General features: G+C 35.9%; 1 protein-coding gene across 5 annotated transcripts in view; it reads left to right on the forward strand.

The window, feature by feature from the left end:
* Positions 1-3,186: 3,186 nt before the first annotated feature.
* AGMO (alkylglycerol monooxygenase) overlaps positions 3,187-19,598 on the forward strand; it is a 347,764-nt gene continuing 331,352 nt past the window's right edge. The window contains exons 1-3 of one of the 5 annotated variants that reach the window (XM_082632052.1): positions 3,187-3,478; positions 5,454-5,584; positions 15,251-15,402. In XM_082632052.1, the coding sequence (XP_082488178.1) occupies positions 3,353-3,478; positions 5,454-5,584; positions 15,251-15,402 (409 nt within the window). In that variant the 5' untranslated portion in view covers positions 3,187-3,352. The remainder of the gene's footprint in view (positions 3,479-5,453; positions 5,585-15,250; positions 15,403-19,598) is intronic. The other 4 variants (XM_082632050.1, XM_082632051.1, XM_082632054.1 and 1 more) reach the window with 4 other exon arrangements.

Below are 19,598 nucleotides of genomic sequence, written 5' to 3' on the forward strand. Positions count from 1 at the left end.
CCAGCGTTAGCAAGAGGGAAATGCAATTTTGGAGGTGAAGTTGGCATGACTTTCAAAATATAAATTTTATAAAGCCTTCAACAACATAATTCCACTGCTAGAAATCTAATTCAAAAATGTGCACAAGTGTACAAGATATTTATACCGTGATGTTCGTTGCTGTATTAAACTTATTAAGCCAACTGCAAGACTACACTTAATTGCACAACAGTGGAGAAACAGTTATGATGGTGTGCTGGCCCTTGGTTGACTTTTTCTTTAGATCCAGTCCTCCCCTTCTCCTTCCCTGCTGTGTTCTCCAGGAGCTGCCCCCTGCAGACTTCCTTTCCTAGGATCCTCCCTCACCTGGCTTTGGGCTCCTTTAGGCCAAGGGGAAGTACTGCTCGGAGATTGGTTGGCAGGAACTACTTTTTTCATCCCCTCTCTGTTCTTCCTTGACAGGCCCATCATGGTTCTAACTTTCCCTGGGTGACCACAGCCCCCAAGCTCTACTCACATAACCTCTTTTTCCATCTATAGTTTAAGGCTGCTAGTGGCTTCCTATTGATATTAACCTTTAGATTGCCTCTTTATTCCCATTTGGCTTTTTACTTCTTTCATCATCTCTGTCATTAATTCTTTGCATTAAAGTTCTCTACTTTAAATACTTTAAATCATTTTGTTTGCCTGCTTGGAATACACACACAGCAGTGCAGCCAGTAAAAAAAAAAAAAATGCTGTTTCACCATATACGGAGTGGAAGAATTTTCCTGATAAGTTGTTGACTTCAAGAGGGAAAGTTGCTATATCTTTATTTAATATGGTCAGTTTAAAAAAATCAATGTGTGTGTGTTTAAATGTTAAATGATGATAATAATAATGATGATAACAATTAACGTTTGTAGGGAAAAACAGTTATGACAAAATACCCTCCAGGATAAGTTGTTAGTGAGAAGTTGAAGGGAGGCGTGTATGTATTTTTTGAGGGGAAGGTGTGCTCCTACTTTTTACTTTATATACCTCTATGTTTGGATTTTTTTTTCTCCCATGATGCATAATATTCGTAATTTCAAAGAATTTTTAAAGCAGGTAATAAAATATTGTGTCTAATACGATCACTTTCATTAAATATGTATGTCCATATGTATTCATTTGTAATGGGAATCCCCTGAAAGTACAGTCAGTTCTGCAATATTTTGAAAGTACAAATTTGTTTCAACAGGATTAATATATTACGGAATAATTTGAGTGTGCCACCTATGTTTGTATGTGATTTTGTCAGGGATAAATTCCAGGTGAATACTAAAGGTAGCACCCAACTAAACAGAAAGGCTTAGGAAGACACAAAATGCACGCATCTGCGTGCACCTTAAACATCTACCAGTGTCCCCAGTCTACCTATGTGTTATGAACTATGGTATCCTGACCTCTGGTTTTACAACTTTCTGTATGATTGCAGATAAGCCTCCTCCCATACTCCACAGTAACTCACAATCTGCAACTCTTCCAAGGCCCGCTTCCATGAACAGAGGTCAGGTCAGGTCTTTTTCAAGATGAAATACCATATTTATTGTAGTATTTATGCATTTCTTCACCATATAACGTGTCAACTACAAATTGGCACTTGCCATTGGCACTTGCCATCGACCTCTACAAGGATTAAATCATGTGCTGCTGCAGCTGCTGACTTTCAACACCCCCTGAAAGGAGCTCAGGGTGGAGAGCAGAAATGAGGCACTCTGTGCTCTGGGAAAAACTGGCAAAACAGGTCTTCAGATAGTTAGATACTTTCAGGAGCCGATTTTATGAGCCCAATTCTTGTATCTCCTCATATCTAGAAAAGCACTAAAATCCCGTATGGCGACATCCGTTCCTCGTGACTAGCAGTAACCATCACGAGACTAGCAGAAACCTTCTACAAAAAATATGTGCTTGATTGCATGTACACCCCTTCACCAAAATCACATATATACTGACCTTCCCCCCCTACCTCTTTGGAGCAGTTTTTCAGAGCTATCTGAAGTGCTGTCTCCCGGGCTATAGTCCTCATTTTGCCCCAGATAAAACTTGCAACTCTTAAGTTGTGCATTTTTTTTTAAGTCGACATATGCATGTGTAAAAGCGTGCTACCATTTTTATTAGGTTCCGATTTTTTTCTACTTGTGAACCATTAAGACATTTTTGAGTATTGCACTCTAATCCCATTTTTCTCATTAGCCCCATGGTTTTTATTGCACAAACTTGCATAGTGCAGTGATTTTTAGCAACAAGTATGTCATATGACAGTGGAACTGATTATACATATATCAAAATATTAGTAGTGTCTCTGGGTAGTAACTTATTTGTTGCTTATCTATAGTATCTACTTATTTCTCCTAAAACAATCATGTATTAATAATCTAATTAAATCTACATAAACATTTTTAAAAGATGAGGTGGTAGCCAAAGCATGACCACAGCTTTTCTAGGTGGAGGGCTACTCAGGAAAGCTCTACTTACTCACTGGTGATGCAATCAATTAAGGGCTTTCTAGTCTACCTAAGAGGCACAGTCAACATATACTCCTCCTGGAAAACAGAGATAAGGTCTCTCAGCAACATCTTAACAGCTTCTTCAGAGTCCCCATTAGTGCTAAGAAGAATACAGATGTGAATAGTTGAGATCCATTAAACAATGCAAATCATGCAAGAAGCTACATGCCCCTAAATTGGTTTTCAAACATTCAGACATTAACATGATACACATCCAGAAATATATAGGCAGTCACCAGTAAGATATATTCAGTGCTTATTAACTTTTGAGCTTAGTCTTATTAAGTGAGATTAGAACACCTTGTCTTTTCAGGAAATGTGACTCTTTGGGGAGACTACAAACCTGAACACGATGTGAATTTCAAAAGGGAGAGAAAAAAATGTATTTTCCTCATGTGATTCGAGTTTTGAATTTCCACCCACTTTTTCAGAGCGAACTTTCACCTGTTATCACTTTTTTTCCTTCTCCTTTCCAAGGAGGGATCATGTGGTTTTGTTTGTTTGTCTTTTTTCTTTTTTAATGATAAATTATTCCACCTGCTGCCAGACTCCACTGTTTATCCTTGATTTGGGCAGCAGCCCTTCCTCCCTTCCCCTTCCCCCACGTGCGCTGTTTCTGAGACAGCGTCCCTGAACTCTGAACTCGTTCCTGATTGATCCTTGTATTTTCCTGTCTCTCCACACAGAATCTGCTGTTGGCTGTGCTCTGTGGGGCTTTGTTTTTAGCTGTTCTCTGACAAAGGGCTTGATCTGTGCAGCACATCTCGTCCTCTTTGTTCAGCCTCTGGCTTCAACCACTGAATCACAAATACTCTCCAGCTGGGAGTCAGACAAGGGCAGAGATGAAGAACCCAGAAGCCCAACAGGATGTTTCGGTTTCCCAGGGAATTCGCATGATGTTTTACGTGATGAAGCCCAATGAAACGTCATTTGAAACCCTGGAAGAGGTGCCTGATTATGTACAAAAGGTGAGACTCTTAGGTTGCTTCTGTGTCCTGGCTATCGTAAACAGAGCTTCAATGAACATTGTAGTACATGACTCTTTTTGAATTATGGTTTTCTCAGGGAGGTGGATGGACCTGGAGTCTGTCATACAGAGTGAAGTAGGTCAGAAAGAGAAAAACAAATACTGTGTGCTAACACATATATATGGAATCTGGAAAGGTTCTGAAGAACCTAGGGGCAGGACAAGAATAAAGACGCAGATGTAGAGAATGGACTTGAGGACACGGGGAGGGGGAAGGGTAAGCTGGGACGAAGTGAGAGAGTGGCATGGACATATATACACTACCAAATGTAAAATAGATAGCTACTGGGAAGCAGCCGCACGGCACAGGGAGATCAGCTCGGTGCTTTGTGACCACCTAGAGGGGTGGGATAGGGAGGGTGGGAGGGAGATGCAGAGGGAGGGGATGTGGGGATATATGTATATGTACAGCTGATTCACTTTGTTATACAGCAGAAACTAACACACCACTGTAAATCAATTACACTCCAATAAAGATGTTAAAAAAAATGGGTGAGACTCTCTGGGAAGAGGCTACTCTTGCTTTTCTCTTAATAAGAAGTAAGTTATACATTTTGGGGTTTCGTTCATGTTCATTCTTCAAATAATTCTAATAAAAAATAATAGTTTCAAAAAAGCATGGGGCAAAAGCAGAATTCCACTTGAATTGAATCTCCATTGCAGTATCCATGACCATCTTCTCCTATTAAACTTGTCTTCCCTGATATGTTACTCCAGACTGTGATAAAACTTTAAAAAAGTTTTCCTGGACACAGTGGCCTTACAAATTTAGCTGTTAGAAGCTCAGTACCTAGTGGTTATGTGACATCACTAAACTTTGTAACAATTTTGTTTCTAAAGGGAAAACTTGTCTACCACCTCCCAGGAACGATTTGCTCTTTATTTTAGCAGCATAGTTCTGCAGAATGGATACACAGCTGACTGAGTTCAACCCTGACTTCCCAAGTCTCAGTTTAAACCAAGTTTTCTTTGAAACTCAGGTGTTCAGAGGCATGTTTCACTTCCGGTTCCTGCCTATGATTGGAAGTGGAAATATCCAGAATTAGAACTTGAATGTTTAAGTTCCCCACCCTGTCAAAGTTGTTCCTACAACACTTACTAGTTGAGATCAGAAATAGAAAAAAAAATGACATCAGAGAATATGTTCTTGGGAGTTCAGTTTAGAAAACTTCAGTACTCATGATTAGCTTCCAAATGAGTGAAACCTATAACTTTTTCAGGATTTGATATCACTCCTTCTTTCTGATTTTTTAAAGAAAAAAATGTGATACTTGCATCTTCATAAATCATTTTATTTTAATATTATGATACCAAACCTAGTCCAATATTTGTCATCAATTGTGGATGACAAGAATTTTTTTCTGTGATATAAGAAAAAAATACTGTATGAATAAAACTTGATGCCTAAAACAAGCATTTAAAATGACCTCATTCTCTGAAATACTCAGAAGCAAATATTTTGTTCTTACAGTTTCAATTCTGTGATTCCTGTAATTCTAATATGAAAAACTAGAATCATGTGCATCCTTAAGGAAAGCCTGTTAAAGTGGGCCTTAGGCATGTAGATAATAGACTTCTTATTATTGCACTTATTTTCAAATGTATTTTTTTAGATCTAACTTGAAACACGTCCTGCCTAATCTTTTTATTTTCTTGGCACAATAATCATTGTTACATCTATAGTTATATTTCATGTCCAAACTGGATGATAGAATTTGAGCACCTGTTTAGTGCGTGTCTGAAATAATCACATTTCTTTGCCTGTTGGGAGGAAGTGATCCTCTAGGATAGGTATATACCTTTTCTGCTAAGAACTATCACTCTGGGCCTCCCACTTTGGGAATGACTAATCAGGAAACTTGGAAGAATTTCATACCAAGGACAATAGCATCTCTTTTCTGCAATTTCCTTTCCAGGCAACTCCATTTTTTATTTCCTTGATGCTGCTTGAACTGGTTGTCAGCTGCATTCACAAAGGGAAGCCATCGGGTCCTTTGGATGATGCCTTAACATCGATATCAGCCGGTGTTCTGTCTCGGCTTCCGAGGTGAGTTAGCTGGTTAGCAACACTGAGTGAATAAACTGAAATTCTCCAAGTAAGATTGAAAAGAAACCCATTGTATGGAGAACTGGTCTATTTTCACATACATCCCCAAATAACTCAGTTACTGTCATTATTTAACCTTTTGATGCTTTGTTCATCATGGAATTTTTTACATTTGTTATTAAAAATATTGCTCTAAGTATTATTTATCTTAATTACTGAATTTATTGGTGCCTTCTTAAATTTTGTGCCCACGACAAGTGTTTTACTTGTATTACGCTAGTCCCAGGCCTCAGTGACGTTGTAGTTATCTACTGGAAAATTAATTTGGCCTCAGGTAAATTCACATGCTGTAGCAATCTGGGGTGCAGACACTCCCTACTCAAAGTCATACAAAGCTCTGGATTACTACAGTGGTCTCTTAAGTGGTATCATTGTCTCTAGTCCTACTTCATTTACAGCCAAACATTTCCATAATGTGAATCTGGTGGAAACTTTTCATAGGTTCCTTATAGCCTGAGGAATATTTCTTGCCTGATCTATGGAGGCCATTGTTTATCCAGCTTTGCTTCTGGTCCTTTCTTTCTTCTTCCCCCTTTGCAGTAGTTGTTCCCTCCATACTCTGCTACTTGCCATTACCCAGATGTCTCACGTGGTCATCCGAGTGGCCAACTCCCATTCATTTCTTAAGTCTAAGCATAGACTTCTCTTAAAGAGTCATACTCTTCAGCAAACCTTGCCTGTTTTCCAACCCTATTTTAGGCACCACTTCACTATGGGCTCTATTCACCGTGGAGTATTGTGCTTACCCCATAATAGAATTGTCACATGATATTAAACTTACCTGTTTGCCCTTCCTGCAGGCTTGCATGCAACTTGGGAAACAGGTGTTCTTTTAGTTTTAACTCCTATGCCTGGAATGATGTCTGATACATGGTCGATTTTTTTTAAAAAAAACACCTAACATTCCTATAGTGTTATGTTGATGGTGAAGTCTGAGGATGAAGGGACCAAAAAACAGTAAACAATAAATGACCCACTACTGTTTAGAAAGTAAATTGTAGTGTGTTTAGAGGAGATACCAATGAATGGAAGGCTCTTCAGTATATGAGAGTTTTCCAAAGAGCAGAGGGTAAGGGAAGATTCCCTTAGAAGTCTGTGCTTTGCCTTGCTGAAGAATGTTCTCATTCCTGCTTCCCACCCATTGCTGCTTTTACTGTTTTAAGAGCTTTACTTCTAACCAGTGCTCATTGCTTTGGAATGTTTGTATGAACCGCCCAGTGGGAAACCAAGGTGGATTTTTTAAAAATAAAATGAAAACTTAATGATATCTGAGGAAAGGTAAAATAATTTCATGTAATTGCATAAAATTGTTTAGATAGAAAGTAAACCTAAATGTAAAATATTTTTCATAAATGTTACTATGAAAAAGATAGGATAATAGTTATAAAATAGTAATCGTAATAATCATCATAAGAATCTCTAAAAAACTACTCATATGGTTGCACATTCCTGTCAGAATCAGAGAATAATATCTCAAATTATTCTCAGTTAATTTCCAGAATACTCTAATTAAGAGTTTACAACTACCCATAATTTCCTCTATTTCATGTCTGCCTTGAGCAGAACTGAACAAGAAATACATTCAACATACTCAAGGGACATGTATATTTGGTTATTGAAAAATACCCAGTTGGTTACAATAATTCACTCTGAGAAAGTTAAGTGAATAGGTTTATGGAAATTGGACGGTTGATGAACTGTCAAAATAACTTGATAACTGAGAAGTGCCCTGCAGGTACAATTATGGATCACATATTTTGTTGAGCTGGAATGAATCTATTAAGAACTCAGGGAGACATCAAGTTGAATGAATGCTTCAGCATTTCTTTTACTTTCTTAAGTTTGACTTTGGTCACAAGTGAGATTAGATTCTTCTCTTATAATATTGTAACAACTAGAAATATAAACTGTATCCTCAGTACTCTATTTCTGTTCAACACTGTGATTAAAAGAAAAAAAAAGGTACAGAGTTCTAACAGGAGACCCAATGAGTAAATAGATATTTCTGCTAAAAAAGAAACCCCCAAATATAAGGGAAATGGCGGGGTATGGGGGAGAGAGAGAGAGACAGAGACAGAGAGAGAGAGAGGAACCAAAACAAACCAGTCCTTCAGGGATAAGCCTGCAGTTCTTTTTCTTCACATCCCACTACTCATAACACTCCTTAAGCTAACACAAGCTTGAACTCTGGTGCCCTTTGAAAGAAAGGGAAAAGGTTGTGAACTTGAATTTGGAGCATATTTTTCTATAGTTGTATTTTGAATGAGAACAGCATCTTCTTTTTTGTTCACAATCCTAAATTATGAAATGTGGATAACTTTGTAAGTTTTATAAAGAATTTTATCTTTCGTAGTCTTATGTGAAAGATCTCAGCAAAGCAAATTATTTGAAAATAAAATTTTTAAATATTTTTGTTTACTTTGTTGCTATTTAAAAAAATTCACAGATATAAGCAGAGAAGGAAAGCTGATCCTCAGGATGCACTCCCCTCAATCCCCTTTCAGCACAAGATGAGAAGGGGGATTTGACAGAAACTCTTAGAACAATATTTCAGTTGAAGCCACAGCATCAAGGGGAATCCTCCTGCAAATCGTTAACAGCTGAAGGTTAGATTAACACGGCATTGATCATACCCTCTCCGAGGGACTAATTTCACTTTCTATACCAACAACAGGGGCTTGCCACGTCCTTAAAATACATGATTGCAAGAAAAATGGTAGTATACCATTTGTTAATCCCTTTGTGAGGAATTATACTTTGGATAATAATTTGAAATAGACATGTGGCCTCTGAAAAAAGAAGTTGGGGAAATCAAAGTGCAACCATGAACATGTTTTTCCACTTTGCCATTCATGTAATGGAAATGCTGTGTGCAGACTTTGAGGAAAAACAATGTTTATCTGAGGATCTCAATTTTGTTATTACATAAAAGTCAAAGTACCTTGAAGATTGGTAGCATACTTACCATATTGATGGAAAAGATATATGTGTATCTTTTCAAATCTTTATGTAAGGGAAAATATTCATCATAGACAAGATTGTACCTTGTTTACGAGCCTGTCGGACAGACCATGATATGTAATAAAAGTCCATCTGTCCTAAGAACCAGATTCTGGGCAGGCCTGCATCTGTTTTACTCTTCTGGAATCCAGGAGGCAGACTTCCTAGTCAGAATCTAGTCCTGAAATTATAGACAGATATGTGTATTTATTGTAGTTAAATGCAGTGTATCATATGCAGATAATCTGCCTTTCTATCAATTACTTGCATTTGTCACTACAAAAAATTAAACTAAACAAAATATTGACTAAATCAATTTTTAAAAATCTATCTGAAACTTCTGAAATATCCTGCTACTGACTGAAATGCTAATGAGTGAAAAATAATTACTTTTTTTTTTTCTTGCTTGTTGAAGCAGAACTCAGTTTCCAATCCTTCATTAGAAAATCGGGACTTCAATTTGTTACTTCCTTCCAATGTTTCTGCTTCCATAAATTGCATCCTCCCCAGAGAAATTTTATTCCTGATATAAATATCTACAGTATGTTTGTTTTTAATGGGTTCATTTATTCTGTTGAAACAGCAGTTTATAAATCAAATTGCAATAGGTTGGAGGGATAATTGAAGTAGGTAAATTTTCAAATGAGTTGGGGACACTCTACTTTTAATACACATGGGTCCCTGCCAATTTTTACTATGGAGCTAGGTCTGCAGTGTTGGACCAAAGGTATCTACAGTTTTACTGGCCATGGCTGCCATGGAATTTTCCACTCCTGACAAGAAAGTTTCAATTCATTAAAAAAAAAAAAATTAAAGAGGAGGAAATTAAACTTCTTTGAGATACTTTTGACTCCTTGGGGTGGGACTAGAGAATAAAGGAAAATTGTGTACTGCACTTTTACACTAGACTTTAGTAGCAGAGGCAATACTGTTTTTGGCAATGTGGACTTCTGACAAACAAGTACCTGTCATTTGGGATGATGACTTTAGTCAACAGTTATTCATTGTCCTAAGTAAGAGATAAATTCATTTATGTAATGTTAATAATGGTATTTTATTATGAATATTAACATATTTTTATTAACTTAGAAAATTATGAAACAAACACCCCATATGAACAAAATATATCTAAAAAATCTGCTGGTTTGTTATTTTTGCTAGAGAGAATGCCCCCTTAACTTTTACATGTCCCCTTAACTTTTACCTTAGAAACCTTATAAATAGACTTTGTTATTAATGGTGTGACTTCAGAGCTAGCTCTTAGACTATCCTTCCCAAATGAATGCAAGCTTCCTTGCACTTATTAGTCTGGCTTTGCGTGCTTATTCAGTAGAGTAATTGAATTACTTGAAGTAATTTACTTCTTGCAAAGTAAAAGATGTAGCACATTTACTTCTTCCAAATCCACCACATTGTGTTTAGAAAAGTCTATGGTTTTGTGGTTGTCTTAAAAAGAAATTAAATGATTGTTTCATAAATGTCATTTCACAGTAGGAAATAGCAGTACAAATGTCTGCCTGCAGAAGGTAGAGCTTGTGTTATGTATTTTGTTATTACCGAGCAAAAATCAATATTCCACTAGATGGAGCAAAAGTGGCAGTAGCTTTACAGATAGAGAGTGCAAGTTCCTGGGCCAGGTATAAGAGATTTTGAAATAAACAATGCAATTTCTCAGAAAAACCAATATATATATAGTTATATATATAAAATATAGTTATATATATATTAATTTATTTATAACTTCGTGAAACTTGTAAGGGCATTTCAAATGATCTCATTTAAATATTGGTTTATTTTCTAATTTCTGACAAGATTGTTAGAAATAAAAAGTCTAATTTATTTTTTTTCAATTTTGCATAATCTGGCCAAATTTCTCTAATGGCAGGTATAAAATAGTACAAGTTGGCAGATGTCTGTGAACACTGAGTACATAATTCAACTTACTCTGAAAAGTTGCTTTGAAATTTTAACAGTTTGCAATGAGAGCCTTACATCAAATTTCATTTGCTTGATTAATGATTAGAGCATGAGAGTATTTGAGAGCTAGATAATTTCAGGGTCCGTTCAGCCTAATGCTCTCATGTCAAATTAGCTGGGAGATAGTGAGATGGTGAACGACCTGTCCAGTGTTACTTTTCTCTACTTTTGATGATGGGAACATTCAAACTCAGATGACTTTGATAACAAATTAGCTTTGTAATTCTCAATCCTCAAATAATATTTATTCTCATTTATTGATTATTGAAAACTTTCAACATTATAAAGTAACTTTATATTTTTAAAAATCCAGCATTATTACTGGAATACTATTTTGGTACCTTACCAGATTTTACAGTCACTAAACATTGACATGACAGATTTTATTTTTATTGAAGTGTAGTTGATTTACAGTGTTGTGTTAATTACTGCTGTACAGCAGAGTGATTCAGTTATACATATATATACACACACACACACATATATACATTCTTTTTTAAAATATTCTTTTCCTTTATCATAGGATATTGAATATAGTTCTCTGTGCTATGCAGTAGGACCTTGTTGTTTGTCCATTCTATATATAAAAGCTCACATCTGCTAACCCTAATCTCCTACTCCATCCCTCCCCTAACCCCCTCCCCCTTGGCAACCGCCAGTCTGACAGCACACATTTCTAGTGTGGACAGAAATGCTTACATAAAACACATGAAAAATTAACTGTCTTTCATTTGCCAGAAGATATACTTCAGACCCAAGAGAAATAGCTATTTGGGGGGAATTTATAAAGAATATAGGACAAAATGGGAGGGGAGTCTCTACACATACAGGTTGTTAATTAGAGGAGTCTAATGCCTCCTTATATTTAGATTATTTTCTCGGTCTTGCATTCAAACTTAATGAATAAAAGGGAGCTAGCATTTTGGTTATTCAAAGCCCCTGTGCTACCTAATTTCCATCTCCACATGATAAAGTAAGCTCACTATATATGCATATTACATATGTCTCTTTCCACAGGATAGGGGTTAGAGTTGTCGTTTGAATTCCAGAGTGCAGAGTCATATGCTGGGATTGGGGGCTGGGAGAGAATGAAGGAATTGGGAAGAGAAAGAGGAAGAGGGTTAGTTTTATGATTCAAGGTCTGGTGGGAACATTTTTGAAAATATAGGTGCTATTTCCTGCAATCAAGGGCTTTCCAGAGCTTGATAATCATTTCCCAGGTGTATCTCTTGCCGAATTGTTTTTAGTTGTGGGCACTCCATGGCTGTTTTTTCCCATTTATGATGGAAGAGGATCATATTCATCTTGCTGATAGAGAACTGGGAATTTAATTCCCACAGCTTCTCCACTCTTTCCCTTCACCTTGAGGAAAGTTTGGCTTTGTGCTAAGGTGTGAAAAAAAAAAAGAAAAAGCCTTGACTGTAGTATGTAAGGCATATTTCAGCTCGATTTGTGTCAACCCTAATAAGTAAGTTGACAGAATAATAAATTGGGTGTCTGCTCAAGACCTGGCACCTGTACAGGAAATAAAGTATTTCAGTTACAGGCAGGTTCTTTTTGTTTTACACATGGAAGTTTTCCAGGGACCGTCTTTCTATTATTGAAGTTTTGATATCTGAAAGCCTCTTTCAATTGTCACTAGAAAACTGACAAGAAAGACAGCAACTTTAAAAAGAGATACTGAACTGGTGGGACATTGATGAGGCAGGTGGCTGTAGTTGCCCTCTTCACCAATGTGTCCTCCCTTTCTTGTGCTGTGCCTGGCACCTAGCAGGCACTTAATATGAATTTTTTGAATGATTGAATGAATCCATGAATTGACCTGCTTTGACACCATGTAGTAAAGCAGATATAAAAAAAAAAACTAGATTATTTCAACTTTCTATTGCATTTTCCTAAGTTTTAATTTTTCTTTCTAGATCAGTCTTTTTTAGGGTTATCAACTGGGGCAGTTTTGCCCCCGGGAGACATTTGGACATTTTGTTGTCACACCTGGGTGGAGGGCTGTGCTACTGGCATCTAGTGGGAGAGGCCAGGGATGCTTCTGAACATCCTCCAATGCACAGGATAGGCCCGCACAACAAAGAATCATTTGGCCCAAATAGCAGCAGTGTCAAACTTTAGAATTTCTGTTTTAGAAAAATTAAGTTAGACCATATAAAATTGATATTATTCACCATTTTTTTCCCTAAAACTTGAATTTTATGTGGTTAATCCTCTACTAATGAGTACTAAGGAGCAATTATAAGGTTTCATAATTTGGGTAATAGTTTTCACAGGACAGACCCCTACAACAAAGAATTATCTTGTCCAAATGTCAATAATGACACTGTTCAGAAGCCTTAGTCTAGATGTATAAGAATTACCAACCAAGCTAACATGCTTTAAAATAAAATTCGTTCTATTCCCCCTACCCTGATAAATAACCTGGATGACAAATTGGAAGACACATTTCAAATTTCAAGTTCTTGGATTCCTCAGAGTTCCAGAACAGGGTGAAAGCCCCTGGCCCATGGCCTGTCCTGTCTCATGAGGGACCTCACACACCTGTGTGTGCACACCCCAGACTGCTCGTCCCAGCTCTGTCTATGGGTCCAAAGAAGCCACTTTTGTCTGCCTTGTCATGTTGAGGACTTTACACACCTGCATAGGTGGACCCTCTGGAGGCCTGGACCAGGAAAGAGGCCCATGCAGTCCTGAAAGCAGGCTCAGGGCCACTTGACAGGGGATTCTGGAGTATCCAGGGCATTGCCTGAGTTGTGACAGGGGTGCTGGGTAGGTAGTCTCCTTGGATCAAGGACTCACACTTAAGGACAAAATTGCTCTTTCCAACCATATAATTGTTGGAGGAGGTCATGGAGAGGATGCGACCCTGGTTGACCTATAAGCTGGACTTTACTTGCCCTTCCCCTTTCCCTTACTCTCTCCCCTGTCCATGGAATGTAAGTTCCACCTACAATCCCATGCTAACAGCTGTTTCAAGGATGCAGCCTTGAGAGAGTAAGGTGGTGTTGAGACCATCTGGACTGAATAAGTGACTTGAACCCAGTTAAGACCTTTCTAGAAAAATTTAACATTCTGGAGTGAGAGTATGGACATTTACATGCCTTGCAGCCACCAAAGAGAAACCTCGTCTCTAAGTTCCTTGTTTGTTAAAACTGCCACTTCCCAGTCTGGAGTGTTCTGTCTCTTTCTTTAGTTGCTTCTTACCCTCAGTGTATGGGGACCAATTTACAAACCTAGAGTAATCTTAAACTGAAAACTGAGTTTTAAGATCTGATGATGTATAATCCTTTTTCAAAGTGTAGGTATTTGGCATTTCTATTAGTTATTTATATTAATGCTGTTGTGAAGAAGCCTAGTGTTTTATGTTACTGATTAAATAATAACTTGAAGGATTCAAAATGTGAGGCAATTTTAAAGTTATTAAATCAGAGTTAAAGTCATATCATAACTAACGTCGACATTAGATTAAAAGTAAACATCCGGGTCTCCAACAAAACCAGTAACATGCTAATTCATAGACACTGACTATGTAAAGGGAAATACTAGTAAAATAATGAATTTTAACAATAAACTAATGAGCTGCTTCTTTGACTTTTATTTAAAGTTAGAATATTTCAGAACTTTCTCACTTGTTCATGGTTTATAAATAAATCTTTATTAGGTAGAATAATTCATTTTACATATAAGTGATAAATATTAATGAAAAAGTCAGTTCAATCATATCTATAAAAGTGATAAAAGGAATGATTATCTTGAGTCTGATCCTAAATTTGATCACAGGAAATTTAAAAGGAAAAATACTACTCTTTATAAAATTGAAGTATATTATGTATATTTTTGAAATTTCTTGACATAAGAATTTACAGAAGCTTGGTAGAGTATGTGGTAAGAGATATGCTATCTGGGTTTTAAAAACAATTGTTTATTTCTAGGGAAAAATTATTCCCTTATATTTTGAGATCCATAGTTTATATTACTATAAGAAATACTGATATGCTATGAGAATCCAATTTGTAGTCTTAAGAATAATATCTAGAAAACATAGAGTGTGTGTGTGTGTGTGTGAAAGAGAGGAGGGACTAGACAGGAAGAGAGAGAATAGAGTTAGTCAGAAGCAACTTTAAATCTAAAGGCAAACTTTATGGGATTAATATATTTTAAGGCAGTAGTCATTTTGCAGTCCCTTTAAAAAATATGCTATTATAATTTTCTACTTTTTACATTCCCTTTAAAAAGCACCCTTCTTGTGTTCTTTACTAAGATTTAGAAATGACAGTCACAGAAGATAAGTCATAGTTTTGTCATTTTTATGTTATATGGTTTCCATGAAAAGTATTTTTAAGAGACATATAAAGGGAACTTCCTAAATTCCATGAAATAGGAGAATAGTTGGCATCCATGATGCCTGTGAAACAAAAGGAAACATCATGTGAATCATTTTGATACCAAGGAAATTGAGCCTCTTCAAACGTATGATAGAGCAGTAAGAAACCAAGAGAAGGGGGAAAGGATTTTATTTTTATGTATGAACATATTAATTTTTAAATATTATCTAAAATGTTTTAGCATAATTTTACATCTAAAATATAGTATAATCATTGCTTATACATTTTATCTTTCCAGTTTGTTTTTCAGGAGCATTGAACTGACCAGTTACATTTATATCTGGGAGAACTACAGGCTCATCAGTTTGCCTTGGGATTCTCCATGGACTTGGTATTTAACTTTCTTGGGAGTTGACTTTGGTTACTACTGGTTTCATCGTATGGCTCATGGTAAGTTGCAAACCAAGACTTTTTTGATACTCAGCTTATGTTGAACTGTGTTTGCCACATAGTTGGTATTCAGTAAATATTTATTGAACAAGTGACTAAATGAATAACTTAGTTTATTTTACAGCATCTAAAGATGAATAATGAAAGTTCATTTTGTAATTTAAATGGAAACAATCTGAAGTCATTGTTGAAAAAAAGTGAGATTATAGAGGTACATTTTTCACACCTCTTGTATCTAATTTATTTTAAAAACCATTTAGAAAGTGCTGACTGTAGCATCACTTCACACCCCAATTATCAAGGGTCTTTCAAGAGAGCTTTGTAACAGCATGGAATCCTAGGTAACCTGCTGTCATATGTAAGCCTGATTCATGTTCTTGGCAGTATTGCCATATTTACAAATGAAAATGCAATCAGCTAGACATTAGCCATAATGCACTTTAGTGTGACCACAGCTTTGCAAAATTTCTCATCTGCTACAAAGCCTTCTTACGGTACTGGTTCACTGAACTTGCTTTTGGGGATTCTTGGCCACACCTTCCAAAGAAATGTTTTGTTATGGAATGGAAAATGGAAGAGCGTGGAGCTTTCTAAATCTCTCGTGGGATAAGCAGAAATCGGAGAACGATTGTAGAGCTAAGATGAACAAGTGGTCTCTAAGGAGGAATTAGGCATGCAAAATATTGCTGAAGGGAAACGGAGGAAAGTGCTAATTTGGAAAAACTACTGAAGAGCAGAACCCACTCTTGAGTGGGTGGGGAGGAAGGAAGGAAGAGGAAGAAACCTGGAATAATAATAAAAAATAGATGGGAGATGGAAAGAAGAGCTCTGAGATCAGGGTGAATAACTGAGCTATGTGTGTAGGAGTATGTGTGACCAAATATCCTTCCCAAGCAAGGATGAAGGAAATAGGAGTAGCATGGACAGCATTATGCTTAAGGCAGTTAAACTTTAAACATGGCATTATTTTGTTAAGCACTTTAAACATGGACATTTAATGAAACTATAAAAAATGTTAATTCATTTAAAAATTTGGAGTGAACAGATAAACTAGAAAAAGTTATTTATTTTGTGTGTGATAACCTTTGTCTTTGAAAATAATAGGTCAGCTTCTTACATCATTTCCTTATATATAAATGTAAGAGGATACTCCCAAATTGAACATGATTAAGAATAAAATAGGGTTGATGTGGTAAACTTGGTATTTTATTTCAAAATAGTAGTTTTCTCCCTAAAATAAACCCATTGGCAATTTTCATCACTTTCTATGCAGCAAGTGGGTAATGCAGAAAGCATTTACATTGTATTACTTAATTTCAGGAACCTTCTAATATCACACTGTCCTGTACAGATGTGTTTGTTTGGAAAATCTGCAAATTTGCTTAATATTTGAAAGCCCATTATAACAGGAAACAAAGAACCAACAGAATATTACCAAATATAAAACTTTAAAAAATATGTTGATTGTAAGTGCTCTCAGGGAATAGCAATAAAGTAAAATAATATATTAAAAACATGGAATCAAGGCTATTTAAAGTATGCTTCCCATTAGAAAATTTTGAACCAAGTCCAGTAAATGCAGGCATTAAAAAAATCTGAAAACCTTCTGGAAAAACACTCACCACTTTCAGGCTATGAAGCTTACTCATAAGTTCAAAGACTTTTGACTTGTGATGGAAAGCTAGTTGGAAAAAAATGATATTTCACTGTGCAAATATATAACATAGTTATAGACTATATTCCCCACACCGTACATTTCATACCCATGGCTCATTTATTTGAATCTGGAATTTTGTACCTCTTAATCTCCTTCACCTAATTCTTTCCTCCCCACCACCCCCATCCCCTCACAACTACCTGTTTGTTCTCTGTATCTATAACTCTGTTTCTGTTTTGTTATGTTTGTTTATTTGTTTTGTTTTTTTAGATTTCTCATATAAGTGAAATAATACAGTATTTGCCTTTCTCTGTCTGACTTATTTCACTTAACATAATACCCCTCTAGGTCCATCCATGTTGTCACAAATTGCAAGATTTCATTCTTTTTTATGGCTGACTAATATTCCATTATATATATATTTATATATATATATATATATATATATATATATATATATATATATACCACCTCTTCTTTATCCACTCATCTATGATGGGTGTTTAAGTTTCTTCCATTTCTTGGCTATTGTAAATTATGTTGCAATGAACATAGGGATGCATATATCTTTTCTAAGTACTGTTTTTGTTTTCTTGGGATAAGTACCCAGGTGTCGAATTGCTGGATTGTATGGTAGTTTTATTTTTAATTTTTTGAGGAATCTCCATGTTGTTTTCCATATTGGCTGTACCAATTTACATTCCCACCAACCGTGCACAAGGGTTCCTCTTTTTTCACATCTTAGATAACACTCCTTATTTGTTGTATTTTTGATAATAGGCATTCTGACTGGTATGAGATGATATCTCATTGTGGTTTTGATTTGCATTTTCCTAAGGATTACTGATGCTGAACATCTTTTCATGTCCCTGTTGAACATCTATATGTCTTCTCTGGAAAATGTTTATTACAATATTCTGCCAATTTTAAAAATCAGGTTGCTTGTTTTTTTGATGTTGAGTTTCTATGAGTTCTTTGTATATTTTGGATATTAACACCTCATCAAATATATCATTTGTAAATATCTCTTCCATTCATTGGTGGCCTTTTCATTTTGTTGATAGTTTCTTCTGCTGTGCAAAAGCTTTTTAGTTTGGTGTAGTCCCATTTATTTATTTTTGTTTTTGTTTCCCTTGACTGAGGAGACACATTCAAAAAATTTTTTTTCTAAGACTGATGTCAAAGACAGTATTGCCTATGTTTTCTAGAATTTTTATGGTTTCAGGTCTTACATTTAAGTCTTTAATCCATTTGGAATTTATTTTTGTGCATGGTGTGTGAGAGTAGTTCAGTTTGATTCTTCTGCATATAGCTATCCATTTTTCCCAGCACCATCTATTGAAAAGGCTATCTTTTCCCCATTGTATAATCTTGCCTCCTTTGTTGTAGACCAATTGCCCATATAAGTGCGGGTTCATTTTTGGGATCTCTATTCTCTTCCATTGATCTGTGTATCTCTTTTTGTGCCAGTACCATACTGTTTAGATGACTGTACCTTTGTAGTGTAGTTTGAAATCATGGTGTGTGATACCTCCAGCTTTGTTCTTCTTTCTTAATATTGTTTTGGCTGTTCAGGGTTTTTTGTGTTTCCATATAAATTTGTCTCGTTTGTGCCAAATATTTTTGCTCAAAAGGAGAATTTGAAAAAGTTTCTGTTACTAAAGGCATATGATGCATTAGCAAGTGAGATCTATGAGCAAAGTCATTTTAGACCACAAAAGGTCAAATCAAGTGGAATCTATCCTCTTTCACTTATTAAACAGGTGTAATTGTGACTGAATTTAGTGTCATAATATTAAAATCTACAATAAAAGAGACTAAGCATGGTGAAGTACTAGGAAAATACTCTAAGTGAAAATTCCAGCAAGAATCATTAACTAACTTAGAGACTTCTTTCTATAATTACAATCTTTTCATTCATGCATCCACTCATTCATGCCTTAACTTTTTCAACAAATGTTTAATGACCATCTATCTTATACGAACCCTATATTAGGCATCAGAGGTAGCTTGGATAATAACATATCTGAACACCAGTTGTTCATTTTATTATGGATAAAAGACATTAAAAATTAACTACAATAATGATAGGGGAAGTGCAAAGATGATTTTGGAGTGAATTCTTAAAATTCACAAAAGAAACTTTGTCCTTCGCATTGGCATTAGTTCTTAAATTTCCAAACTTCTGATTATGCTGATTAACCTTTCTCAAAGTGGTTATATAAAAACCAAATGGAATTATATTAAAAACTCATATTCCTTCAGACCCCAGGGAATATTAATTGGAGTGAGGTCTCATGGCATTCCTCACCTCAGTACCAAGACCCAGGTCTACCCAATAGCCTACAAACCCCAGTGTTGGAAGCCTCAGGCCAGACAACCAGTAAGACAGGAACACAATACCATTCATTAAAAAAAAAAAAAAAAATTAGTTGGCCAAAAAATATGTCACAGATGAAGGAACAAGGTAAAAACCTACAAGACCAAATAAATGAAGAGAAAATAGGCAATCTACCTGAAAAATAATTCAGAGTAATGA

The sequence above is a fragment of the Mesoplodon mirus genome, assembly GCF_964341445.2.
Source record: "Mesoplodon mirus genome assembly, chromosome: 9".
Classification (NCBI taxonomy): Eukaryota; Metazoa; Chordata; class Mammalia; order Artiodactyla; family Ziphiidae; genus Mesoplodon; species Mesoplodon mirus.